At 38.9% G+C, this 27,894-nt stretch overlaps 4 protein-coding genes and 1 non-coding gene across 14 annotated transcripts; 1 reads left to right on the forward strand and 4 right to left on the reverse strand.

The window, feature by feature from the left end:
- The first annotated feature begins 226 nt into the window (after positions 1 to 226).
- LOC107770397 (putative F-box/LRR-repeat protein 9) lies at positions 227 to 10,784 on the forward strand. 10 transcript variants are annotated; one of them, XR_012699181.1, is made up of 5 exons: positions 227 to 664; positions 4,434 to 5,122; positions 5,257 to 5,306; positions 6,260 to 6,356; positions 10,345 to 10,784. XR_012699181.1 is itself a non-coding variant. In XM_016589699.2 (2 exons), the coding sequence occupies exons 1-2, from the start codon at positions 276 to 278 to the stop codon at positions 5,044 to 5,046; spliced, it is 1,002 nt and encodes a 333-aa protein (XP_016445185.1). In that variant the 5' UTR covers positions 227 to 275; the 3' UTR covers positions 5,047 to 5,534. The 10 variants fall into 10 exon arrangements, 1 of the variants encoding a protein (XP_016445185.1); XR_001644603.2 differs by having other exon boundaries at positions 4,434 to 5,306; XR_001644607.2 differs by lacking the exon at positions 10,345 to 10,784 and having other exon boundaries at positions 5,236 to 5,306; positions 6,260 to 9,225.
- On the reverse strand, positions 8,566 to 9,141 carry LOC107770401 (uncharacterized). The gene is made up of 2 exons (XM_016589702.1): positions 9,136 to 9,141; positions 8,566 to 8,973 (listed from the first exon to the last, which is right to left on the reverse strand). The coding sequence occupies exons 1-2, from the start codon at positions 9,139 to 9,141 to the stop codon at positions 8,566 to 8,568; spliced, it is 414 nt and encodes a 137-aa protein (XP_016445188.1).
- Positions 10,785 to 11,361: 577 nt separating the features above from the next.
- On the reverse strand, positions 11,362 to 13,532 carry LOC107770398 (photosystem I reaction center subunit psaK, chloroplastic). Its single transcript, XM_016589700.2, has 3 exons — positions 13,334 to 13,532; positions 13,042 to 13,122; positions 11,362 to 11,663 (listed from the first exon to the last, which is right to left on the reverse strand). Exons 1-3 carry the CDS (start codon positions 13,415 to 13,417, stop codon positions 11,436 to 11,438), a joined length of 393 nt encoding a protein of 130 aa, XP_016445186.1. The 5' UTR covers positions 13,418 to 13,532; the 3' UTR covers positions 11,362 to 11,435.
- Positions 13,533 to 14,370: 838 nt separating this feature from the next.
- LOC107770400 (F-box protein SKIP19) lies at positions 14,371 to 27,864 on the reverse strand. The gene is made up of 2 exons (XM_016589701.2): positions 27,459 to 27,864; positions 14,371 to 15,308 (listed from the first exon to the last, which is right to left on the reverse strand). The coding sequence occupies exons 1-2, from the start codon at positions 27,773 to 27,775 to the stop codon at positions 14,708 to 14,710; spliced, it is 918 nt and encodes a 305-aa protein (XP_016445187.1). The 5' UTR covers positions 27,776 to 27,864; the 3' UTR covers positions 14,371 to 14,707.
- On the reverse strand, positions 17,583 to 17,799 carry LOC142170088 (small nucleolar RNA U3). Its single transcript, XR_012699684.1, has one exon. It is a non-coding gene; the product is annotated as a small nucleolar RNA U3 (small nucleolar RNA).
- Positions 27,865 to 27,894: the final 30 nt, after the last annotated feature.

Consider the following 27,894-nt stretch of genomic DNA (forward strand, 5'->3'; position numbering starts at 1 on the left):
TGTTTCTTTTTACTGTGGTTTCCGCTTAAAAGGTAATCAGTGGGCCTTTAAGGGTATTTTTGTCACTTGCTACATATTTAAGTGACATGGCCAAAGTCTTACCCTAAATATTAAATTCCGGGCCAGAAAACGGAGTGAGTAGTAATAATTAAAGTGAGAATAGGTGCGACGTGAATAGACTCTAGGGACCACATTTAACTCAATATTCTCAAAGGAGTGGCTTTTTATACTCCAAATTAAAGGCAAAACCCTTGACAAATGCGGAGGAAAAGAAAATGCCGTGGCCAAAGAGGCGTAAGCAGAAAAAACGGAGAGCCCGACAGAAAAACCCAAAAACCTCATCATCCCGCTCCTCACCACCACAGCTGTCGCCGCCGTGGGTGGAGCTTCCGCTGGAAATCACGGCAGATATTTTGCAGCGGGTGGGAGTGATAGATATACTGAACAATGCGCAGAGAGTTTGTAGTACGTGGTGGAAGGTGTGCCATGACCCCGTTATGTGGCGAGTCATTGACATGATAAATGATGTAAATAGCGACTTGCGCTATGACTTGGATAAGATTGAGATGTGTAAGGTCGCTGTGGATCGTAGCCAAGGCCAGTTAGTCAAAATTAACATCGAGAATATTGGCGACATCGACTTGTTCAACCACATTGCTGAGAGGTACAATAAATATTGTCTAAAGCACTTGTCTTAACAATAAATTATCTTGAATTATAACTCCAAAACTATAGCATATGCAGTGATTGTTAAGTCTTGCTTAATCCCTGAAGCTGTAGGTAATCTAGCAAAGTTTAAACGCTTAATACGATCTATGTCTGGGCTGCTGCTTTACTCAAACGCGAGGGGCTTCAAATGTGCAAGCTTTTAACAAGAATCCTTCATATTATTAGCTTTTAGATAGACCTTTAGTGGGTTTTTATGAACAGATCAAGGGCCAGAAGCATAATTTATATGACTCTGTGGGAATGGACTTATCCTTGATCTTACAGGGACCAAAGGTCTTAGAATCCCACCCATTTCCCTGCCATTGATTTGTTGCCCCCTATTTAAATCTAGTGGAAAGAACAGATCACTAAGTTTTTTTATTAGATAACGGAGAAATCCCCAAAAAGCAATGGTGTATGGTTCGAAACTCAGTTGGTAATGGGACCGTCCAGAGGCGGATCTATGTTGGGTATAGAGGGGTCATCGGAGCCCGTTAGCCTCAACAAAAACACCCGTTAGCCTCAACAAAAACACCATATACATGCCGTATATGTATTTGTATATACATGGAGGACCCCTTAAATAATTTAGTTGGCCCCCTCTATCACAAACTTTTGGACGGGAGCGTTGGTCGAGAAGCTTGCTGAGGCCCTTTTCTTGAATGACGTCTTGGGTTCGAAACCAGTTCGTGCAATTAATCTTTTTTTTTTCTTTTTTGAATTCAAAGATAGTTTACTCTTGTAAACACTTAGTATGACAGATGGTAGTACCTCCCCGAGCCATTTCTTTGTTTTTATTATTTTTCACCTTTTTCCTTACCTCGTTTCTTACAGTTTTCACCAGTAGTGTCCTTAGGTATCATTTTTCATTCTTCTTTTGCTCCTTTTTCCTTTTCCTTTAATTCTTTTCTATCTCTATTAATTTCTAATCCATATTTACATCTTTTTTGCACACACACTCTCTCACGGATGTTATATTTAAGTTTACTCATCTCGTTTTTCATTTGTATTATCGTTTGAACAGATGTGATTCCTTGTAATTTATTAAGTGCTCGTAAAACGTACAATTCTCATTTGGAAGTAGAAACTCTGATTAAATCAAAGCTGAATCTATTTAAATAATTGGATGATTGATTTATATATATAACTTGAATAAATGTAACAAAGTTAACATATGCTAAGTCAAGAATTGCGCTAAATTAACGTAGAATCGAACAACCAATCAAATGCACTATCACGAGAGCCAACTGTACGGATTAAGGCAGGATGCACCCGCCATATATAAATCTGGGGTCCACCTCTGGGACCGTCCCTCTACCTTTCTCCAATTAAATACTACCAGGACTTCTGCAGCAAGGTTCAAATTAGTGATGTGCGCCTAACCAACACATCATGTGTTGTGCTCTAACCGTTAGGCCAAAACCCCCGGGGCAAATAGATCACTAGGTTCCTGTTGTAAACCTCTATGCGTACCTTTTTAGATGCCAACGTCCATAACTATTTTGATACCAACTCTTGATTTGTTTCAAGCAATAAACATAGTTAATAAGTAGGACGGCTGTTCAGCTGAATCGAGTTGGATCCTTGATGTTTGAACTCAGAAATCCCTATATATCATGTACTTGGGTCAAATCTGAGCTTGATTTGAAATTTGCTTCTTTCTTCGAGCTTTGTCCTGTTGTTAAGTATGTGAAATCCACGTGTTTAAACTCCAAGTTCCAATGTAAAGCTGAAACAATTATCATGAAAAGTTATATTACAGTTCCCTAGAACATTTATGAAAATGAGGAAAATATTGAGGTTTTTTGTTTGGTTTCTAGTTTTAATGTTTTCCATTAGATACTAAACTATTTATCTCTGACAATAAATCAACAATTCGAAGTATTTTTCTTGCGTATTCTTGGTTTGTATATAAATGTAAGAGGATATGTTTGGGAAGTGAGAAGCCCCGTTGACAATTCTCAATATGAAAACAAAGAGCCAAGGGCTGATCTTTGAATAAGAAAAGGAGTGGATCTGCAGGGTACTAAATGAATTGGCTTATTCGAAAAGGCCTTGTTCTTTGGAAGATCAATTATGTGTTTGGTACTGCATGGTTCCACTTTGCAAGATCTCCGAATCATTATCATGCAAATGAACAACAAAAAAAGAAGAAGAAATAATAATGCAAATGTTTAGTGAATACAGTAGGCATACCCTGAAATCACCAAGATTTTGGAATTTGCTGTTCCTTCAACTCCTTTGTGTGGAGGGTCTGGAGTCCGTGATTTTGGAATTTTAGATTAATAGCATTACAGCTGATATCCTTGAGGATTTTTAAGTTTCTTTACATAAAGAAGAAGAGATGCTTGGCAGAGATATGAGGAATAGGGGAATCAGAAAACAGTCAGGGAGAAGACAAAAATCTTCACTGATGATTGAGGAGAAAAATGCAATTTTGGGAAGGAGAGGAACAAGATGCTTGAAGAAGAAAAGGCCTCATTCCCATCACACAAGTTTGTCTACATTCTGATATATTCTGGCTTTCAGATTATTGCTCCAATATTAGATTGACCCATCATTTATTCTAATACAACTAGATAAACCCAGCATTCTACACCTTATAAGAAAAAAGAAATCTACACATGCAGTTAAGAAGGAAGTACGTTGCAAGGTTTGTAAAGGATGCATGTGTATGTAATATAAAAGTATAAAACTACTTTTACTGAATAAGGGATCTTGGCTTGCCAGTTCCTTAGCCTAACACCTTTTTATTTATTTATTTATTTATTTGTGCTCGAGTCATTCTACCAGTACCTAACCCAACATTTCCAATTGAATGTCAGTTCATGCCTGAAGTACGTGTTAAGGGCTTGATACAATTGCATTCCTAGTACATACATCCTAGTTCATACAGAAACACCATACATTAATGTTTAAGCTAATATCATTCAAATTGTGAGTAAGTTGCAATTTGTGATTACCCGCCCTAAAGATCATACACATCTGGAGGAACTTATAGAATAGGGGCAAGCTGAAACAGGATTTCCTAGAAATATTACAAAAGTTGGGACAACAAAAAGGGACTCTTTTCTTTGATAAGTAACCATAAAATGACAACTCTTTGGCTTACGAGAACGATAATGAGAAATGGTAATTTGCAGAGTGTGAACATTGGTATGTCCGATGCCCACTAAACTCGGTTTATATCTATAATGGAAGTAAAGTGGTATGTCTCCTCTTTATCCCTTCTGCAGAAAGAACAAAGCAAAAATTCTGAAGGAGGAAATGATTAATGCTGGATGAAGTGCTAACATGTAGCTGATGCTAAGAGCAGATGAAGCAGCAATTCATTTGCTCACAAATACAGAGTTTGCTAGGAAGAAAGAAGGTAACGAAAGAGGAAAGTGACCGGGGAAGGAGGAACTGAATAGTGCGTTTTAAGTGTGGCTTTACATCTTCTGTTCATGTCAAAAAACTTCTCTGCCTTTTGGTGATAGTGTCATATTGAGGATTTATATTGGTTACACCTGTGCATTTTGGTGGTTAAGTACACTTTTCCCATGTTTTTGTTGCTAAGTTCATTTGTATTTCTTGGGTTCACGTTATCCTGATGGTTCAGTAACCTACTTTTTTAAAGGTGCTCTGGCTGTTGTTTCTTATTTATACTTTCTCATTACTTTTCTTGACCTCCACTAAAATAAAAGTTCTCTTAAAGTAATCAAATTTGGAAACCTTTTGAACAGATCAAGTCAGCTCAGACATCTCAGACTTGTCAGGTGTCATTGTATCATATTTGGATGTTTGGCTGCAGCTGCTAAGAACTTCCCTCTGTTGGAGGAGTTGCATCTATACTTTTCTGTTATTAGTTACAATGATATGGAAGTTATTGGTCATTCTTGCCCTATGCTCAAGTCATTTACATCGAATGCCTATGGATTTCTAGGATTTAGTCCTCCGCGTTATCTATGTGATGATCAAGCTCTAGCTGTTGCCAGAAGTATGCCTGAACTGCGGCACCTGATCCTCTTTGGAAATATCTTGACAAATGAAGGCCTGCAGGCCATTCTTGATGGCTGTCCACACCTTGAATCGCTGGACGTACGCCACTGTTATAATCTCAGTCTTGAAGGGGATTTAGGAAGAAGATGTAAACAACAGATTGTCGATCTAAAGCTCCCTCATGATTCCACTTATGGTTATCAATTCGATGCTGACATATTTGATCATTCATCTCGTGGTGCTGACTACTCAGATCAAAGTAGCGATTATTCTGTATCTGATGATGACGTTCATTGGTTATCTGATACCAGCGTTGGCCATCGGGACCATGATGATCATAATGACTACTACGACTAAATCCATTTAGCAGCAAGTATCCCGACGAAAATGTTGTCTTTTACGAAGGTCATATTCAAACCGAAAATCACTGATGGTAAGAACCAATGATTTGAATACCAGCATTATTTCATCCATCTTTTGTTTTGTTCTGTTCAACCACAAGATATAGAAAGGGAAGGGTTAAGACAAAAAAGTTATTTGATGCAGAACAGGCGCGGTATTTTGCAGGTTTTAGGTTGCTTTTGCATTATCATGACATCTTTTTGCAACAGTAACAGGTGAGTTTAGTTCTGTATATAGTCTACAGCTGATTGTAATTAGAATGACCAAAGTAATCCTCTTCCTTTTGCATCTAAGGTGATTTCTATGACTTCTAGATAACTCTTGCTCTTCTTTTGTTCGTACCTCAAAGGGCTTTGGAACCCCCCTCCAATTCAAGTTTGCTATGTATCTTATATATTCTATCTACTCTTTTGAGCTAGTGTATAAAAGCTACTTCTGTTGTACTAGTTTAGTGTAGTTTCTTCTCTATTAATGCTTATTGAGAGAATGGTAAGGCTTGGCTGCTGGTTCTGTGCGACTCAAATTCACCTGATTTTTATTTCCAACATCCAACTTCTGATAGTTAAGCAAAGTATTGACTTTTGAACAGTTCTTCAGATGTTCGCTGATTGAATTTCATTGAGTAATGCACACAACCAGGTTACTGGAACTCTAATGTACAGGAATCACTAGATCTTTTCAAAACTAATGTATTGATCAGACATGTTATATTCATCAAGTGCATGCCCCAAGGCTAAAATAGTAATTGTAAATATACCAAAGCGTCACAAGGGCACTTTAACATCTTTAATCTGTCGAGAAATTCTCCTCCTCGAAGCACTTTTCTTATTGTGTTGCCTTTGAAGTTCCATTTTCTCACTTCCCTTCCACTCTTCCCCCCTATATTCATCAATAGGTAAAGCTAACGCACCCGTTGTTTGTGGTTTTCTTTCACTCCACCAGCAGAAATATAATAAACAAAGCACCAAAGGAACTATTCTGTTGCTAGAACATGTTTGCAGATAATGTATGTGTGTGTGTGTGTGTATATATATATTAAAAGGTTGATGAATTAAGGTAGCAAAATGTTTTATCCTATGGTATGCTTGCACTAAACTTCTGTAGTAGGCATTGTGTTTGGTAATTTTGCTTCATTCTGCCATTATTTCAATTCTGTGTTTTTCACCAGGTAAGGAAAAATGAAAAGACTTGGTATTGCAAATTGCCATGGTATAATATGCGAAGGCTTGGTTAAAGTAGTTCAAAAGCTCCAATTGTTAAAAAAGGTTAGTCTGAGACATACACACACACAACTATCACAACAGAAAGCATTGAATTGAAGCTCTTGGCCACAGTTGAAGTCTTTTTGAATTGAATGCTCCTTAATTTATGAAGTTGATGAAAGAAATAAAGTAGCTCTAGCTATTGCTGAAAACCTATCAGTCTTGCACCACTTTACAGTATGACAAATGAAGGCGTAGCAGAATTTCTTGTCAGATTAAAGATGTGAAGCTCTAAAAAGTTTAATATTATTTGAGGCTTAAGGGATTGTTTGGTACAATGCTGAGATATCTCATGGAATTAGTTATCCCACCTTCTACATGTGATAGTTAATTCCACCATTTTAGTGTAAAAGTTATTTCGGAGATTAGCTAATATTTCAAACCAAACATAGGATAAAGTTAATCCCGAACTTTATCTCACAATTATTATCCTTATCTCATGTACCAAATGACCCTAAGTAATTGATGAAGTTCTCATCTCTAATGAAGTGGTGTATGTTTGAAAAAATGATTTCATGGATGCAATTTTATCCTGGGATTATTATCCTTATCCCTCCTAAGGGGTTGTTGGGTTGGGAAACAAGTTATTGCATGATTAATTGTCTCAAGATTAGTTATCTCACCCTCCCATAGGAATAAAAAAATACTATAATCTCGGGATAATTAATTCCCGAATTAATTATACCACGATTTTATTCCAACAAAATATAAAATAAATTCTACTCAAAGTTAATCCCGAGGTAATTATTCTTTATCCCCGTACCAAACGAGCTGGTTGATGAAGTGGTGTATGTTTGAGAAAATGATTTCATGGACGCAGTTTTCTTTTTTTGAAAACTCAAAATTTTTCAACCAAATGCCATCTTAGTGCTCCAATTTCTACACGTTACCCTGATTTTTGAATCACGTGATTTCTTCTCAACCGTTCTTCAGGTGTTGGCTGATTGAATATTGTCAAAGTAGACCTCTGACTACTGAAACGACCTGTTGAAAAATTAAATTCCTTTTTCAAGTTTGTTTAAGAACCCATTGGTCTTATTTCTCAACCGGGCCGGTTAACCGATTTAACAGTAATTTTCATTGACCGAGTTTGACCGGTCCGGTTAACCGGTAAAAAAATATAGACGGACTAACCCCCAAACCCAGCCCTACTCGCCCCCCTTCCACCAGTCCTGGCCGGTCCGATTTACTACCGGTCTAGGTCGGTCCGGAACCGAGTCAATCCGGCCGGTTAAACAGGTTTAGGTTCAATACATCGGTGCTGCAAAATTTGAGTACTGAAAGTTTTTTTACCTACCAGTTTGGGTTTTTTGTTAAGTGGACTAAATCTGTTCAAGTTTAGCAAACTGAAAAGACAATAAGTGCTCAGAGCAATAGATAAAGGATAAAGTTAGACTTACCCCAAACATAAGGGATAATTTTGGCTAAAAACTCTTAAGTGGACTAAACCTGCTCAAGTTTAGCAAACTTAAAGGACAATAAGTGCTAAGGACAATAGATAAAAGGATAAAGTTAAATTTACCTCAAAACATAAGGTACAATTTTAACTAAAAGTTCCCTGCACAAAATACTGACATGTCATTGCGCGTATCTGACACCTCTCTTAAGAGCGTCAACTGCATATATATGGCCATTGATGTGGGCTCGAACTACAGGTGGAAACAAAAGGCATTCTTTTAAATAAAAATCTATTTCTCTTATTCATCTTCTCAATGGGATACTACTACAACTGTGCCGGCAACTTCTATCACCATACCCACCGCTTCATCTAAAACCAAATTTATTTATAAAAAAAAATAAAAATTCAGGTGTATTGCACCATGAAACCAACGAAACTCCTCCATGTAGGGGTGGGCATAATACCGACCGAATCGGAAAAATCGATCGAACCAACAATTTCAGTTTATATGATTCGGTTTATTCGATTTTTCGGTCAGTTTGCGGTTTATATTTTTTGAAACTTTGGTGTTCGATTCAGTGTTCAGTTTTAGTATTTCGATTTTTCGGTTAACCGAAAAACCAAAGTTTTTTTTAAGTATGAGTCCTGCAGCCTCTCATTTACCAATGATGGATACAATCTGAACAAAAGAAGAAAACTTGAAGTACATCTAAATATAGAAATATTAAATATCCCAAATTTTATAAAACTGAATGGGCATGAAAAACACCTTAGTCTACAGCAAATTCTTTTGTTCTTTTTCTACTTTCCTTTTCAATTCTTGTTTAATTGAAAGTGATCATCAGAAGCTATGAGCAATACTCCCTCCAAATTCCCAGCAGAATCTGAAGAATGGCCATTGAAATCCATCATGTTCAAGCATTCTTGAATCTCATTATCCCATTTCATTAATTGATCCCAGAATTCTTCTTCTTTTCCAATACCAGCATCTGTTTTATTTCTCTGCTCTAACTGTACCGGCTCTTGTTGTTGCTGCTTTGAACAAGATATTGAAGTGATAGTATTGTGCTGTTGAATTGATGTGTAATCAGCAAATGAGAAATTAAGCTTAGCTCTAGGACCTCTAAATTCAATAGCAGCTTTATCATAAGCTCGAGTTGCATCCTCTACTGTATTAAAAGTTCCAAGCCATACTCTACCTGTCCTTTTTGGATCTCTAACCTAAAACCGAAAAATCAAACCGAAATAACCGCACCAAACCGCAAGAAAATCGAACCGCACCAAAAATACTTTGATTCGGTTTTGGTTATTAAAATCGCAAACCAAAAAAACATAACCGAACTTCTACAAAACCTAATCGAACCGACCAACGTCCGCCCTTACCTCCATGAAACACCATAAAAACCTCCATTAAATACACCTTATTTTTCTTTCAAAAAAACAGTAACAAACACCATTAAACCAGCCATCAAACCCAGCTGAACCACCCCCAAACTACCATGACACCACTGCAAAACAACCTCTAAAACAACTCCTCTTCACGTCATTTCTCCACCAGTTTTCGCTGTCAATTTCGATATTGCCTTTGACCCCTCTATTTTCTTGTTCAATACACACAAAATAAGGTTTTATTATCACGCACACATACAGTCTTCTCTAATTTATATCTAAAATTACACAAATTAAAAGTCTATGCAATTATTGAAATGTGAATTTTCACTGTAATTGCAAAAGAAAAGTACCATTTATTAATATATTTGGAGCTCAAGGGTTGTAAATCTCTGCAAATATAATTTTTTTGTGGGAATTGTAAATAAAAAAATTTGGATTTTTGCCAAAGAGGGTGAAATAGATGAGGGAGACGCTGGGAAGACGACGGAAAGAAGGGGGTTGTAAGAAGCATGGGTGAACAGGGACCGGTCGCCGATGGAAGAGATGAATCGGAGTAACAAGGATCGGTCGTCGGTAGGGGATTTGTAGAAGATTAAAGAGTGGTAGGGTGGGATAAAGGAAGAAGGGGTCGTCTGGGAAGGGGTGGGTGGGGTTCTTATTTTTCTTTTATTTTCTCCAAATGTTTTTTATTAATTTGTTGAAATTAAATTCACGTGTCTTTTTCTTATTCGTTACTTGGCGTGTGAATTACACGCATATTTTATGTTTGGCTGCCTATTAAATTTTGTGTCTAAATGACAGAGTGAAGGTCCGGTTAAAGTGTTCAAATGGAACAAATTTAAGATAAAGTGTCAAAGTGAAAATTGTGAACAACTTTAAGGGGCTATCGATATATTTTGCCTAAAATCTACTTCTGTTGTACTTGTTCAGAGCAATTTCTTCTTCTTTTTAATGTCTTTTGATGATAGTGTTGATTGATACCTCACATATTGTTCGCAAAGAGTAACTTCTCCTTCAATGGATGGCTAAAACAAAGAACAAATTGAAAACAAGCAAAAAGAAAACCATTTGGGTCTATAATTTCCACGTCTTCTCTGTGAATCTCTGGACATTTTATTTATTTGTGAAGAGAGCTTGAGGTGAGGATTTGAGATATTGATAACATAAAAATGATTTCTAAGTAAATCTTGAATTTCGCAGGATTTTTATCCATTGAGCTTAATTGAAGAAGCGAGAACTCATACACAGGAACGTATGCATCTTGTTTAGGGTTGTTCAAAATCGAACTGATAGCTTATTGGCTTATTGGTATTGGATTATCGGAGTAATGGATGGTGAACGGATTGAGATTTTATAATTAACGACTTAACAGTTTGGGGGCGGATTACTCAATTTTCTTATCGGGTGAACCGTTAACCCGTTAAGAATTTTTATATTTACACTTTTACCCATATGCATATAAATTTGTTACTACATTATTGCATAAGTAGTTGTACATAGAATGATAGAATTGTCTGTAACTAATGGCAGTCGTCTCTGTCTTCTCATGAATTATGAGTGGACATGAATTGAATTCCTCTCTAGGCCATAGTATTACCTTTGTGGATAACAATGCTAATGGTATTGATTGTTCAAAGACTAACAGAGACAATTTGAACTATGCATTTGGCCGTTTAGTATTGATTGTTCAAATAATTTCTATTTGGTTTAGCCAATAAACCGCCCAATAACCACCTGATAATCGTTAATCCGATATCAATCCGCTCGTTATCTTATTGAATGGCTAGCGGATTACTACATTTATAATCAGATAACCGATAAGCCGAACCATTAAGCATAATTATTCACCCGATCCGCCCGATAAGCACCCCTAATCTTGATGCATGCGTTGTCACATGACACACTTCGTCGAAATTAAATTTTTTAGTAGATATGGATAAGAAAAATGAAAAATATTAACGATAAATATAAAAAGTGACACCGCTTATCATTATAATGATTTGTCCATTAGTTCACTTCTTCAAATTGTGACACCGACTACGAAATATCATGCGTACGCCACTGCACATATAGCCAATTCTAATTTGCATGGGACTGAAGCGTTATTATTGTTGTTATTGTTGTTTTTCGTTCTAATAGCTTCCTTCCTTTGCAAACAAATCCATGATTCAAAAAGAAAAAAATGTAATCGAGCTAGCTAGAAAAAGATGCTAGAAATAGGAATAATTCACAAAAGATTAATTAAGGGTATAAACAGAGATAAATGAGATGTCTAGTAGTACAAATCAATTTTAGATAGCACCAATATTTTTGAGGCCAAGAACAACCCCAACACCAATAATGTGACCAACAACACCACAAGCCAAAGTATCAGCAAGTGTAAATCCAGCAGGGTCCCCAGTCTGTAGGCCTGAGTCCCTTACCTCAAGCTTTAGTCCTGCAGTTGCCTTCCTATTTGCTGATGGTGCCAACCCAAATCTACCAGCAAACAACATTAGGCTGGTTGAAGTCACCATTATCTGTACATCATAAACACAATGAGAATTTGAATTATGTGCAGTATTGTGCACCAACTTCGTAAAGAATATTTTTACTATTATGACTGTTTTATTTTTCAAGATAGTTTGTTGCACGAAGCATCATACGTTCACTAAGGGGAGTGATATAGACAATCTATCATGTCAGTGGCTGATTTTACGAGGTCGAACCCGTAAATTATAGGTCACGTGGAGATAATTTTACCATTGCCCAAAACAACCCTTCATTTTTTCAGGTTATCTTTTAGGTGACTTGATAGTATAAGTATTCTTTTATACCGTCAATATGTAAAGTTTAGTTAAAATCAAATACATTAATTAACTTATGACTGAGTTAAGTTAAGAATTTGAGCCAAGTAAGATCAAGAATTTGAGTTATGTGCACTAATTGTGTAATTATTTTTTTTTTACTACTATAACTGCTTTATTTTTCAGGTTGCTAAAAGGGTAGTTTGGTACATGTAGCATCTTATGTTCACGTAGGGTCCGGGGAATGATTGCACTCGAAGGGGGTATAATGTAGGTAGCCTATTCTGTCCGTGGCTGATTTCACGAGTTGAACCCGTGACCTATAGGTCATACGGAAACAACTTTACCAGCAAACAACATTAGATTTGTTGATGTTGTCATTAGTTGTTCATGATAAACAGAATAAGAATTATGTGCGCTAACTTCGTAAAGATTTTTTTTTTTTCCAGATTACTAAAAGTGTAGCCTGATAAGAATTCTGCATTCGCGTAGGGTCCGGGGAAGGGTCGCACCTTAAGGGGTGTGATATAGGCAGCTTATCTTGACGCTAGCATCATGTAGTGACTAATTTTAAGATTCAAACTCGTGAACTATAGGTCACACGGTAATAATTTTATCGTTGCTCCAGAGCAACCGTTCATTTTTCAAGTTACTAATTCTACTACTTATGGCCAATTATATATAGTTATCGTTTAGGTGATTTGTGAGTGCCAAAATTCTTTTATTCCGTCATTGTAAAAAGTTAAAATTAGATATATTAATTTAAGAATTTGAGCCAAGTAAAATCAAGAATTTAAGAAATAACCTGTCTTTTACTCCCGTTGTTAGTGTGATCAGTACTTTTGACCGATTTCAACATTCAACTTTAAGAAAAGGGTAGAATTAGTGCTAAGATTCCATTTTATTTCTTGAAATTTTACTTTTATTTTGTTTCTCGGAATGTTTTAAATTCCAAATACAAGGTTCTTGGTTATTTTTTTCAGCAAGTAGAAACTATAAATAAATCCACACATGAGTTTTACTGAATAATCGAGCCCATTTTAATGTTTTGCAAATTAAGATTTTCTGATTTTCTTTAATAAGTCTTAGCACTAGGTAATTGGTTATTTACCAAATTTGTGGGCGAGCCAATGAAATCGCAGCGAGCTCCCAAAGCGCCATGTCCTTTACGCCTCATTGGTTGAACTGCCACCTGCATAAAATATACAAAAAAAATGAGAGTTTAAGTTCTATGCACTATTACAAAAAAAATTATATTAATAGATTAAGTTTACATACATTACGAGTATTTGTTTTTCATAACAAGCGTAATATGATCATTTTGAAAATAAAATATAACATGCTATAACGAATTAATTTGTAAACAAATAATGATAGAAAGAAATATAAATAGAGGAACTGACCAAGCCCTGAACTGGAGAAGTTGAGAAAGTTTTGGGTTTGAGTCCATTGAACTGTGGGAGAGAAGTCATCATTGTGGCAGCCATTGTTGCAGAAAGTTCAAAGAATTGAAAGTGTGTTATTTTCTATATTTTGTTGATTTTGTTTGTTTAAATTGTTATAAATCTTTTTTGGGTGGAAAGAAGTTTCTGTGGCATAGCCAACTGAAGAGTTTGTGGCCACAGAAAGGACTATACTGGATACACTTAGATACTTGTTTGCTGACGTGTTAGTCATATATTGGCTTATTACAAATGGATAAAGATTTTGGGGTATCTCTTAAATTTTGTTTTGAATTCGATGTCCTAACAGTGATTTTTTAGTTTTTCTCGTCGTTAGTCATTTTTACTCAGAACTTCGAATGTGAATAAATGATATTGCCAATTCAATTAAAATACTAATTGCGATTAAAAAAGAAAAAGAAGAGAGAGAAAAAAAAAGTTGAATTCGAGACAAAAAAAGAACATTGACTGTGAAAATTATTCTCAAGATATTTGTTTTAAGTACATATACTCAATCTTTAAGTCACAAGTATTATGATAATTGTTTCACATTGCAGTTAAAATTGGAAAAAACAAAAACGAAAAGTTCGCTTATATGCGATCAGTGAGCTTCAAAATAATTCGGATGAATCTCAACTGTTTATGTAATTGTATTAGAGTTTCACTTCACATCTCAACAGACTTATTTTAATTGAGCAAACAACAATCTTAGCAGAATTAGAACATAATATACTTTATTGGCTCAGCTTGTCATACTATTAACAAAAGATTCAGCAGGAATTAAAGAGGCCGGTGTATATCACAAAAGGCTTTATTATTTTTCTTTCTTTTTTTTTTTGAAGAATTATCATCTTTCAGATTTGCTCATGTTGTGGACACTTCTTTCAAAATATAATAATGAAGTTCTCAACAGGTAGAAGTTCCCAATGTTCACTTCAACCCAAACTTGATAAATAAAGGCAAAAATCTAACAGATTAATGGCATCAACAAGAAAAACTGAAGAGCAAATTAAGCTGGAGTATCATTAGGAAAAGTTACAAGGATCAAATGATTAAAGTGTGTACTTTATAATAGTGAGTAGCTGCACAATGAGAGAGGCAAAGGACGTTTAATTTAACTACCACAAATCTACACGTTCTTCGGGCTTACAAACCAGTCAACTAGTTAATCTTCTCCATTTTCCTATATTCTCACAATATGAGAGAAAAAGGACATTTAGAAAATTAAACCATTGAAAACAACTATATAGGTGTTCAAATGACATGGAAATTGAGATATTCATGAAATACTAGCAGCATGTTTACCATCAATAGAGCAGAAGGGCTGTCAAACTGCTATTCAAAGAACATCTCTTCATCACCGGAATAGTTGCTGACATCTGAAAATTCATAGTAATCATCGTCATCTGAGATAAGGTCGATGTCAGAAAATCCAGATGGGTAATCCTCATCAAATGATTCACAATCATGCATTCCTGCATCAAGTTCATAATCTTCGGTGGAGTCATGAGGGCGTCTGAGATATATGATCTGTTGAGAACATCGCTTCCCTACATCCCCTCCTAGATTGACATTAAAACATCGTCTCAGATCAAGTGATTCTAGGTTAGGGCAACCATTAAGAATAGCTTCCAACCCTTCATTTGTCATCTTATTTCCAACAACTTGAAGGTTGTGCAGTTTAGGCATGTTCTCTGCAATTGCTATTGCCTCTTCATCGTATTCAATGCAGGGGTGTCTAAATACCTGGTTGTTCAACTTAAATGACTTCAAAGCACGACATGAGCGGCCTATATTTTCAATGGATTCTTTGCCGATTAAGATGTGGTAAAGGTGCAGTTCCTCCAATAGTGGACACTTCTTCAATGCCGCACTCAACGCCTCACCTGAGACATTGTAGGAGCATAGGAGTCTAAGACGTTTGAGCTGAGGTGACCTGTTGAAAAGATTCAAACTTAATAACAAGAAAGACAGATGCAACATTTAAAAATTAGCAGGGATATGAACATACAAAGGCATCAAACGATCAAGGAAGGAGCAGTAGCGCACAGTTAAATTGGCCGAGCAAATTACATGATCATTTGTTGTACATAATTTAAAGGCATCACATATAGTAGTTTTAGTAGTAGACATTTATGAGCACATGCTTATGCCTGTACAAATGTTTTCATGAAAGTTAGCTGGGTCGCAACCAAAATACTGTGAACATAAAGTAGCTTGCTTTTCGTTTGTTCAACTGTTAAGTTGCCTTTCTGCAGAAAAGCCTCCCAAACATAGTTCTAAACTAATTCTATAATGGTCCCAGCACATCTAAGATTCAATCGTAAAAAAGAAACAGTAAGTGGCCCTAATTTTTAAGAACGGGGTAAATATCATCCTACTTTCATCATTTTGCAGTGTTGTCAAAGGCGAAAAGCATTAAAAATCGCTCCAGGTCTATGGGAGCTTTAAGCGCAAAGCGTGATTAAAGTGTGGGCTTTAGTGAAAAAAGGTTCAACGAAGAAAAAAATATATGTAATGCAAGAAGAAAATAAGAATTTCATTCATAATAATTTCCTTAACAATTACATCTTTTTTGCCAATTACATTTATTTTTTTGTACGGCTCTATTCCAATTAGAACTTATGGGCAATGAGGAACACACCTTAGTGCCTTGCCTACACAAAAGCGCAGCCTAAGTGAGGCGAAGCGCATGCCCGAGCTTTTTTGAGCTTCAGGGATTAAGCACGGCTCATATGAGCCTTTGACAACATTGATTTTGCACATAATGTCCCATTTTATCAAAATGTGCAAACTTTATGAATTTCTTGCCGAACAAAGTTTTTTTTTTTTGAGAAGAAAAGATTGGAGTCTGTAACGATCCTCTACTGCTCCAAGGCCACAAGTAACCATGGTAGACTGTTAATCACGCTCTAGTCTCATAACCACGTCTCATCAACCAGACTTGGTTTTCTGTCTCCTTAGAACTCAAGGATACAATGGTACGAGCCTATAGAACAGATGCCTTGTCTACACAAAAGCGCAGCCTAAGTGAGGCGAAGCGCATGCCCGAGCTTTTTTGAGCTTCAGGGCTTAAGCACGGCTCAGATGAGCCTTTGACAACATTGATTTTGCACATAATGTCCCATTTTATCAAAATGTGCAAACTTTATGAATTTCCTGCTGAACAAAGTTTTTTTTTTTTTTAGAAGAAAAGATTGGAGTCTGTAACGATCCTCTACTGCTCCAAGGCCACAAGTAACCATGGTAGACTGTTAATCACGCTCTAGTCTCATAACCACGTCTCATCAACCAGACTTGGTTTTCTGTCTCCTTAGAACTCAAGGATACAATGGTACGAGCCTATAGAACAGATGCCTTGCCTACACAAAAGCGCAACCTAAGTGAGGCGAAGCGCATGCCCGAGCTTTTTTGAGCTTCAGGGCTTAAGCACGGCTCAGATGAGCCTTTGACAACATTGATTTTGCACATAATGTCCCATTTTATCAAAATGTGCAAACTTTATGAATTTCCTGCTGAACAATTTTTTTTTTTTAGAAGAAAAGATTGGAGTCTGTAACGATCCTCTACTGCTCCAAGGCCACAAGTAACCATGGTAGACTGTTAATCACGCTCTAGTCTCATAACCACGTCTCATCAACCAGACTTGGTTTTCTGTCTCCTTAGAACTCAAGGATACAATGGTACGAGCCTATAGAACAGATGCCTTGCCTACACAAAAGCGCAGCCTAAGTGAGGCGAAGCGCATGCCCGAGCTTTTTTGAGCTTCAGGGCTTAAGCACGGCTCAGATGAGCCTTTGACAACATTGATTTTGCACATAATGTCCCATTTTATCAAAATGTGCAAACTTTATGAATTTCCTGCCGAACAAAGTTTTGTTTTTTTGAGAAGAAAAGATTGGAGTCTGTAACGATCCTCTACTGCTCCAAGGCCACAAGTAACCATGGTAGACTGTTAATCACGCTCTAGTCTCATAACCACGTCTCATCAACCAGACTTGGTTTTCTGTCTCCTTAGAACTCAAGGATACAATGGTACGAGCCTATAGAACAGATGCCTTGCCTACACAAAAGCGCAGCCTAAGTGAGGCGAAGCGCATTCCCGAGCTTTTTTGAGCTTCAGGGCTTAAGCACAGCTCATATGAGCCTTTGACAACATTGATTTTGCACATAATGTCCCATTTTATCAAAATGTGCAAACTTTATGAATTTCCTGCCGAACAAAGTTTTTTTTTTTTTGAGAAGAAAAGATTGGAGACTGTAACGATCCTCTACTGCTCCAAGGCCACAAGTAACCATGGTAGACTGTTAATCACGCTCTAGTCTTATAACCACGTCTCATCAACCAGACTTGGTTTTCTGTCTCCTTAGAACTCAAGGATACAATGGTACGAGCCTATAGAACAGATCCTGTTCTATAGGCTCCTGATCAAGGATGAACGAAATCAATCTGACCCCAACAGTGCCTCAAACCCTCTTTTCTTTTCCCCCGCCATGACCAAAAAAGGGAGACAAACTTTTCTTGAAGTTGCCTTCAATGAAAATTCATTAAGTTCTAGATTCCAATTTCATATATAGCAGTAAAGAGATTTCAAAAAAAAAAAAGAAACACACATTTATACTTATGTTTGTCGTCCAGCGGTCCATTCTCAATAGCAGGAAGGAAACAGTAATAGGCTGCTTATAAGCCTCTATCTATTTCATGTACTCTTTTGCACCATCTTGGTACTTTCTTTAATAAAGCTTTTAAGCTTATCAAAAAGACTTGCTGATAATTATTATGTTCTTATACTTAATGAAGCTCCTCAACAATAAACCAAGTTAATACAAAGTGCATTCCCAATGTCTATACTCCATCTTAGCTGTCTTCAGCATTCAGTGTCTCTTCAAATCTAAACCAAACCAAGCTTTAGTGGTTTAACCACTCTCTTTTGCTTGACTAAATACTACCGTCCTTGCTCAACCAAATCTCTAATGTTTTAACATTTAATAATTTCTGGAATGACGTGTTAAAGATTGCTCGAAGAACTAGAGAATTTCTAAGCACAACAATGAAACAGATGAGTGTTAGTCAGCTGATATCATCCAAGATGCATCCAATAGGATTCAAGGATTTATGATCTCTTCTCAGTGCAACACAATCACTGCTGTTAATTCTACCATGAATCAAGGAGCACATAAATGCTCCAATTCTCAGTGGAACCTGTACCATCCAAATTATAGAGGCTCAATAATAAGATATGAGAAAAAAAGATTTATCAACTGAATATCCCAATTAAATTTGAACCATGAGTACTTAAAAAAACGGAAAGGATCAAGTTACAGCCGTAGAAGGTTGTGAGGTTGTTCACTTCTCTCTCAAGCTTAAACAATATTAAGCGACATCTGGATAGTGTTCACTTCTCTCAAAATCAGCTAAGCAATCTGAATAACTTAGCTAAAGATAGGGCACAATGGAAGAGAAAAATCCATGTTTGTGATACCTACTAGTTGTGAACAGGTTTTAAACTTGGTAGAAAATTTCTATTATTATTATTATTGTTATTATTATTATTATTATTATTATTATTATTACTATATATATATATATATATATATATATATATATATATATATATATATATATATATATATATATATATATATTAAATTTATTTACAAATTTTTTACTTGCACTTTTATTTTATTTGGTAATGATGATGATATGAGTTGAGCAAAACGAAGGAATGAGGATTCATATCACCGACCCAACTTGTTTGGGACTGAGGCGTAGTTGTTGTTGACTTGTTGTAATAATCTGAATAACTTAAACAAAGGCACTATCTCATGTAAAGCCTCATTGAATTAATTTGATTACTCAGGTGTGCAAATCCAATTCCTCTTTTATTTGATTAGAGAAAAAAGATCAATCCAGCTCCCGCCTAGGAGATAAGAGAGTAGGAAAAGGGTCACTAGAGAAGGGTGATCCTAGGCAACTGATCTGAGAGACTTGACCAAAGTATTTTGTTCTCGCTGCTTAGTTTTGCAGCATGTAAAATGACAATGTAACACTTCCACAAAAAATATTATTAACATACCCGACATGACAGAAAATCTCTTGACCTAAACAACAAAAAACTAGTTCAGAAAACACTCGCTTTAAAGCTGTTTGTTATTGTGCAGACCTGTTTAAGCACAATAAGCATGATAATGCATAAACACTCGTAACAGAACCATAAACACAAAAAGAATCTGGTTGAGAGTATATTCTTAGGGCCTTCACTGAAAGATAATCCAGTCTATCAGACATTAGGAAGATCTATACTTACCATGTATTGTTTCTCTTGTCCATGTTACTAAGAGGGATATCAAGATTCATCTTCAGCCTACTGTTCTTTATTTTGAATCTTTTCACAGTTAGGTAAAACAAGAAGACAAGGGAGCAACTTTATAGTGAAACTATCAACTCTATAACTCCCATAAAGTTAAGGAAATGTATCCACTGCTAACAATCAGTCACTAATCAACCATGGTCACTTTGGATTTGTCCAAAACTGCTACACCAAGTCAAGTTAGACTATCAAAGTTCTGAATGCAAGGCTATAATCTGTGCCCTTAGTTTGAAAAACAGAGAAAATGCTCCCAGGCACTCTCCCCGAGACGCCTGAGAATCATGAATCCTAAGATTTCACCACCACCATACGAGAGCCAACCTCGCCGCGACACTACCCCAGAAAAAATCTTCGGAATCCGACACCCCACGCGCCGTCACGCGCGGCAGAGCTCCGACTACCTCTAACCCACGCGCGGGCGCGTGACGCCTTTCCAGGCCAGATCTCAACTTCTTTTCTTCAGACAGCCTCTTCGCGAGGCTGTTCCGACCCCACCCATCCACCAACCTCCAAATTCCGACCACTTTTACTATTTTCCGACGATAGATGTGGCTTTTTCCGGCCAGATTTCACTCCCTCTAACTTCCTCTTCTTCGGTCAGCCTCCTATCGAGGCTTTTGGTTTAGCTATGATGGACTCTACAGAGAGAAGCTCCTACTTCTCCCTAGAATCTAGAAAACTGGAAAACATGTCTTTCATCAAAGCTGCCTCTTGGCCAGCCCTAGAACTTGGGGGAAGATGCCATCGAAAGCTTGACGTAGGGCAGGAGCCGCACTTCTCGCTGTCCGAGGAGCACACTCTCAGGCATAAGGGTTTCTTGGAATCTTGTTTGATTGGGTCTTTCTCCAAATGGGTTGGTTCACCAGAGGCTGTTAGGAACTGGGCAGCAGAGACATGGAACGTCAAGGACGGGCTGAAAATATCGCAACTGGGGAACACGCAATATCTCTTTCGATTTGTCGACGAGTCTCAAGCTTCAGAAATTCTTGTCAGAGGAAACAAGTGGTTCGATGGGAACTTCTTAAAGCTAGACAGATGGGTGGAGCACGATGGGTGTCTCGACCCTCGTTTCACTGGCGAAACATTGGTGGTCAACATGGTGGGTCTCCCGGTGCATCTTTGGTGTCTTGACCTATTCAAGAAGATTGGAAAAATCTGTGGGGGTTTTATTAATGTCACTTGCAGCTTACACGATCTCTCGTGAGTGAGGATTGTGGTGAGGAAAGGGGGCAGAATCCCTGTCTCCACTGTGGTGGAAGATGGCTACTTGAGTTATAGGGTTTGGTTGAGCCCTGAATTTCGCCCTATCTTTATGCTTGTAATAGTGGCGGAAGAAAAGGGAAGGTCAAATAGAAGGGAGGGAAGGGGAAATCAGTCTCTGAGGGGAGGGGAGGGCTCACCGGATCAGTGGACTAAGCTGGAATCAGACATTAGATCGAGAAGTGACGGGAGGTTTGAATTTGGAAGAAGAAGACAAAATTTTAACAGGAGGAAAAGACGTGAATGGGTTAGTGATGCGGGGCTGGAAAGGCAAAATGGGACAGTCCTCTTTTAACTATCATAGGGTCGGACAAGATTTCAGCAAGTATAGGCATAGGCCTCCACACATGGGCCTAACAACTTTTCCCAATTCTATTAGAATTGATCCCAAGGAGCCCCGATTATATCAAGTTGCGTCTGATAAGGCTCCTAAACATATGGGAGCAGTCGCTCTTTCTTCTTCGGCCAATGATGCCTCACACAGTGGTATTTCTTCACCAAGCACTAGTGACTTGCGCCCCTCTTCGGCCACTGCTCCAGGGGCAGCACCGGCAAAAGCTGGTGGTGTTATTCCACGGCCCCCCGCCTCTGATGAACCCAGCTCCATTGCCCCCTCATCTCCCTTTATGCTTAGCTGTACTGAGGTTACAATACAATCTCCTTCCTCTTCTGGGGAGATTGTTGTGCTTGCCCCAAATTGATGTCAGTGGCGGGCCAGTAATACCAGTTAATATGCCGCCAAAGGCTCCATCACGATACACTGCCAGAGAAGCATTAATATTAGAGGTTGGTGCCTCTCAAGGAAACGACGAGATCCACCCGGCACCTAGAGTTCCTATTACTAGCAATGCTATGGTCTTGCATTCCTCCGGTAGGGGCAAGGAAAAGGTACTTACAGAAGACGCATGTCCAATTTCGTCACGGATTGGAGAAGGGGATATGTCCTTCTGGATGGAGGATAAACTATTAAACTTTGGGAAGATTTTAGGTGTTTCTTTTAAAGGGAAGGAAGATAGGGTGCTAGAACTGTTGAGGGAGATTGAGCAACAACCTTTTTACGAAGGCGCGGGGAGGGAGTTGGGTAAAAGTGTTAAGCAAAATAACTTAGGGAATGTAGTGGTGTATCAGAGAAGGGACGGGGTGTGTGACGGGGAGAAAGGGACCTCGGCTAGGGGGGTGGGGAAATGGGGGCTATTGTTACTTATGGAAGTTAAGATTCTTTCATGGAATGTGAGGGGATGAACGACCCAAAAAAAAGGGTCATCATCAAAGTGGGAGTTAGGGAGTGGGGTGCCAACCTAGTTTGTTTTCAGGAGACCAAAATGGAAGTTTTGTCGGATGCGATCGTGAGAAGTGTTTGGGGAGGTAGTTGGGTGAAATATGACTGGGTCCCAGCAGCGGGAAGTGCCGGGGGCATTCTACTTATGTGAGATGATAGAAGCTTGGAGGTAAAGGAGATTAGGAAGGGTGTTTTTTCTTTAGCAGCTCTCGTCAAAGATAGAGTGAGTGGGGTGGAGTGGGGATTTGGAGGAGTGTACGGACCGGTAGGGGAAGGGTTCAAGGTATCTTTCTAGGAGGAACTGGCCAATATTATGGGGGAATGGGACATTCCATGGGTTCTAGGGGGAGACTTTAACATTATTAGATTCCCGGAGGAAAGATTAGGGTGTAATTTGATTTCGAGGGCCATGGAGGAGTTTTCTGACTTCATCAATGATCACTTTCTCACTGATCTTCCTCTGTCAGGGGAAAGGTTTACTTGGGTCAGGGCGGAGGATTCCAACTCAAGGTCTAGACTTGATAGATTTTTGATATCGCCCTCCTAGAATGAGCTAGTGCCGAATGTGCTGCAGATTCCTTTACCTAGGCTGACTTCGGATCATTTGCCTATCTTGCTAGATGGATGCAGAGGGAGGGGGTGCGTGCTCCCTTCCGATTCGAGAACATGTGGTTGAAAGTGCCAGGATTTGGTGACAAAGTGAAAGAATGGTGGACAAGCTACAGGGTATCAGGGTCACCTTCATTCCGTCTGTCGAAGAAACTCAAATTGCTCAAGAGAGATATTATTAGGTAGAATAAGGAGGTCTTCGGGAGGGTAGAGGTCAAAATGAGGAAGCTTATGCATGAATTGGGGGAATTAGATAGAGGGGAAGGGGCGAGGGAGCTAGATGAATCTGAGAAAGCGAGATTGGGGGAGGTTAAGAGGGAAATAGTCGAGTTAGCAATAGCTCAGGAGACTAGTTGGCGGCAAAAATCAAAGGCGCTCTGGTTAAAGGAGGGGGATTCGAATAGCAAGTTTTTCCACAGGGTTGCGGTTGCAAATCGAAGGAGAAACTTCAGTCCTTAGTTGTGGATGGGGTGAGGATTGAGGGAGAGGAGGAGGTAAAAGGGGCGATAGTGGGGTTTTACGAGAACTTATACAAAGAGGAAGTTAGTTGGAGGCCTACTTTGGGGGGAATAGAGTTCAACCACATAGGGGAGGGAGACAATGAGTGGCTAGAAAGAGCTTTCGAGGAGGAGGAGGTACACGATGCTGTGTCGAGTTGTGCTGGTGATAAGGCCCCCGGGCCTGATGGTTTCTCCTTGGCCTTCTTGCAGCTCTGTTGGGACACCATTAAGGGGGAGTTGATGGAAGCCATCGAATACTTCCACGTGAATGGTGCTTTCGAGAGAAGCATCAATGCTTTTTTTATTACTATTGTGCCTAAGAAAGAAGGCACATCTTGTATCAGAGACTACAGGCCTATCAGTCTCGTGGGGAGCATTTACAAGATTATTTCTAAAGTGCTCTCCAACAGACTCAAGAAGGTTCTTGATGTGTCTGTTTCGTCCTCCCAGAATGCGTTTGTGGAAGGTAGGCAGATCGTGGATGCTGCTCTGGTGGGAAATGAACTTGTAGACTCCAGAAGGAAAAATAAAGAACCCGACTTACTGTGCAAGTTGGACCTTGAGAAGGCTTTCGACCATGTCAATTGGGAGTTCCTGGACTTCATTATGAAGCGGATAGGGTTTGGGGAAAGATGGAGGGGATGGATCAAGTTCTGCATTTCCTCAGTCAGATTCTATGTCCTGGTTAATGGTAGCCCGTGTGGTTTCTTTGGCATCTCCAGGGGTCTCAGGCAAGGTGACCCCCTATCCCCCATGCTATTCATTTTAGTGATGGATGCTCTGAGTAAAATGATGGATCGTGCGGCGGGTGGAGGCTTCTTAAGAGGATTCTCAGCTCCGATTGGGATGCGCAGTGCCCGAAGAGTCTCTCATTTACTTTTTGCGGATGACACCCTGGTTTTCTGTGATGCTGATATGGATCAGTTGACCTGCCTGAAGCAGGTACTGCAGTGATTTCAGATAGTATCAGGACTCAAAATCAACCTCGGCAAGTGTGAGATTTTCCCGGTGGGTGAGGTTGCTAACATTGATGCTTTGTCTCATGTTCTCGGATGCAAGTTGGGCTCTCTTCCCACTACTTACCTGGGTCTACCATTGGGCGCTTTGCAAAAGAATACTACGGTTTGGAATCCAGTCATTGAAAGGGTTGAAAAACGATTAGCAGGCTGGCAGAAACGGTACTTGTCAAAAGGCGGTAAGGAAGTGCTTATCAAAAGCACTTTGTCGAGTATCCCTACCTATTATTTGTCCTTGTTGCAAGCTCCTGCGAGCATCACAGAAAAACTGGAGCGGCTTCAAAGGAATTTTCTTTGGGATACGGCGGATGGAACTAGAAAGTTTCATTTAGTGAATTGACAGACAGTCACTTGCCCAAAGAAGTGGGGTGGACTTAGAGTAAAAGATCTTAGGGTATTCAATAGAGCTTTGTTGGGGAAGTGGCTGTGGAGATTCGGGATAGAAGAGCATGCTCTATGGAAGGAGGTCATAGTAGAAAAGTACGATTCCACGGGAGGGGGTTGGAGGACCAAGGCAATCACAGCACCGTTCGGGTGTGGCATGTGGAGGAACATCATGAAGAACTGGGAAGCTTTCTATGGCAACATCACTTGCAGGGTGGGAGATGGAAGGAGAATCAACTTTTGGAATCACAGGTGGTGTGGAGAGGATACTCTGAGGGTCTCTTTCCCCCACGTTTTCAAAGTTTCAAACCAGAAGGAATTGATGGTCCAACAGATTCGCAAGGAGCATGAAGGGGGTAGTATGGGACCTCTCTTTTAGAAGGAACATGCAAGATTGGGAGATTGCGGAGCTCCAAAATTTGTTGGCACTGCTATACGGGCAAGACAGGCCCCATCCATCTTGCGATTCTTGGAGATGGGGGTTGCGTGGCGATGGTTTGTTCACCGTAAAGTCCTTTTACCAGAGTATGTTGGTGAGAGAGGAGGCTATTTTTCCATACTCATTGATCTGGATTCCTAAGGCACCCACGAAGGTGTGCTTTTTTGCATGGCTAGCAGCGAGGGGAGTGATCTTGATAGCTGAAAATCTGCGAAAGAGAGGAATTACACATGTGAGTTGGTGCTACATGTGTAAAAGCTCAGGGGAAGAAGTTGATCATCTTATGCTGCATTGCCCTGTGTCCTGGGGTTTGTGGAGGGCAATCCTGAATCTTTTTGGTGTTCAATGGGTGATGCCAAATACTGTAAAGGAAATGCTATATAGCTGGGCCGGTTTCCGTAGAAGAAGCAAACAAAAGGCGTGGAAGTTCGCCCTGTTAGCTCTCATGTGGATAGTCTGGGGAGAGAGAAATAAGAGAGTTTTTGAGGGGATTGAGTCTCCGTTTTCACATCTTAAGAATAGCCTTTTATCTTTGATCGTTTTTTGGTGCACACATATAGCCCCTACTTGTGTAGAAGATTGGGCGTCTTTTGTAGAGAATCATGTTCTGATGTAAATTCTTTACTTTTTGGTATACTTCTTGTATGCGGGAGTTTTTTCTCCCTTTTGATTAATACAATTTACCTTATAAAAAAAAATTATCTCAGAGCTATGACAATGTGACACGCCAGGAAATGGATGTCTTGGCTTCCCTTGGCTGAATGGTGGTGCATATCAACTATCATACTGCTCTCTGTTGCATTCCCTTTGAGGTTATTTATGGCTATCCTCCATTCCTCCTCTCATTTATCTCTTGGCCTTCAGTCACTCATTAAGGTGCACATAGTATCTCGCACAGGCAAGCCATGAGACAAGTGCTGAGAGACAACCTGTCCAAAGCACAAGCCAGAATGAAATACTATGCTGACAAGACTGAGCATGAATTCCATGAGGAGACATGGGGTGGTACCTCAAGCTGCAACCTTATAGAATAAGTTCCATCGCCTTGCGCAAGAACTTCAAGCTAAGCTCAAAATACAGTGGCCTTCTAAAGCACTGTTGATGATAGGCCAGTTGTCTTATAATTGGAGTTATCTATGGGGTCCCAGTACATAAAGTATTCCACATATCACTACTGAAAAAGAAGGTAGGAGCTAACAATACCGTTCATACTAATTTGTCAAACTTGGGAGAAGAAGGACACTTTCTCATTGAACTAGTAGCCAATAGACATTTCAAAAAGGAGGATGATTAAGAAAAATAATCGAGCTGCAGTATAGGTGTTGGTGCAATGGTCAAATCTTACACTGGGGAGAGATGATTGGGATTTCTTGAAGAATCAGTTCTCCCACATTCATCAATTTGCAGTTTTAAGGTAGATACTGATTCGGAGAGGGTGGAATGTTAGGTGAAGAATGTTTAAAAGTATTGAGTAAGTGATTAATATCACAAATAATAAAATGAAAGTGTTGAGAGCCGGAGAGTTAAATTAAAAGGGGGATTACGACATTTGGACCAGGAAAAGTCTGAATTACACTTATTTACTCAACACTGCAAATCAGATAGAACGGCCCACAATTTAAATCCACAAATTGACATCAATGGTGGAGGCTCTTCTTCTTCATTGATACAAATGCCACAAAAACCAGAAAGAAGGAATCACGTTTATAGCAATCTCTCTCTCTCTCTCTCTCTCATCTTATTCTAATTTTGTTCTATCCTCATTCGATTCAGGTGATGGGTCAAATGGAGGAAGTTTGATCGAGCTTCGTCTGTTGCTTATTCCTCTGGTTCAATTTATGTAACAATCTACCCTTTTTGGTGTATCCCTAAAGAATGACAACTTTCTATATCCAGAAACAATTTAACGTCTCATTTTACCCTTAATGAGATTATTTATAGCCATATAATTCCTTGTGACATGTTTTAGACTACAAGTTTCAAAAACCTTCCTTTCTTTCTTACATACTGTGCCCAGTCAAATGCCCTCACATAAATTGGGACAGGGGAGTATTTTTTCCGAATTGTAACTAAATTTCAAGCTAGAGCAAAATCCTGTTTTCCCATTCTAGTTAAAAATTGTTCCTAGCATAACAGAAAGGTACCTATAAACTGACTCCAAAGTAAGACAATTAAGCATATACAAGAGAGAGAAAAGAAACAGGAAAATTAAGGTTAAGAAATGGGACCTTTCAGCAATATAATAGAGCAAATTATCGCTGCCAAAGTACTCAAGATTGATATCAATTAATTGACCCTGGCTACGATCCACTGCTTCGCGGCATATCTGTTCCAAGTAACCTTCCAACATGTCCCAAACATTGTCTCGCATGTTGATAACTCGCCACATGGCTGGGTCTTCGCATAATCGGCGCCAAGTTGTACACACTTTATCTGCATTTCTCAGTATCTCTATCGTCCCCAGCTTCTGTAGTATCGTCGATGTAATCTCCGGCGGTAATTCCAGCCACGGCGGTGTAAATAGATTTTCCATGTCTACTTCCATTTTGGGGGTTTTGCTGAGCTGAGGAAATGTTCGGCAGAAATAAGGAAGAAAGCTTAAAAACCTATTCAATATTAGTCGTAACAAATTTAGATGAAAGGTTAAATTTTGTTGTTTGTTTA

This window comes from Nicotiana tabacum, chromosome 15 (genome assembly GCF_000715075.1).
Source record: "Nicotiana tabacum cultivar K326 chromosome 15, ASM71507v2, whole genome shotgun sequence".
Taxonomy (NCBI): domain Eukaryota; kingdom Viridiplantae; phylum Streptophyta; class Magnoliopsida; order Solanales; family Solanaceae; genus Nicotiana; species Nicotiana tabacum.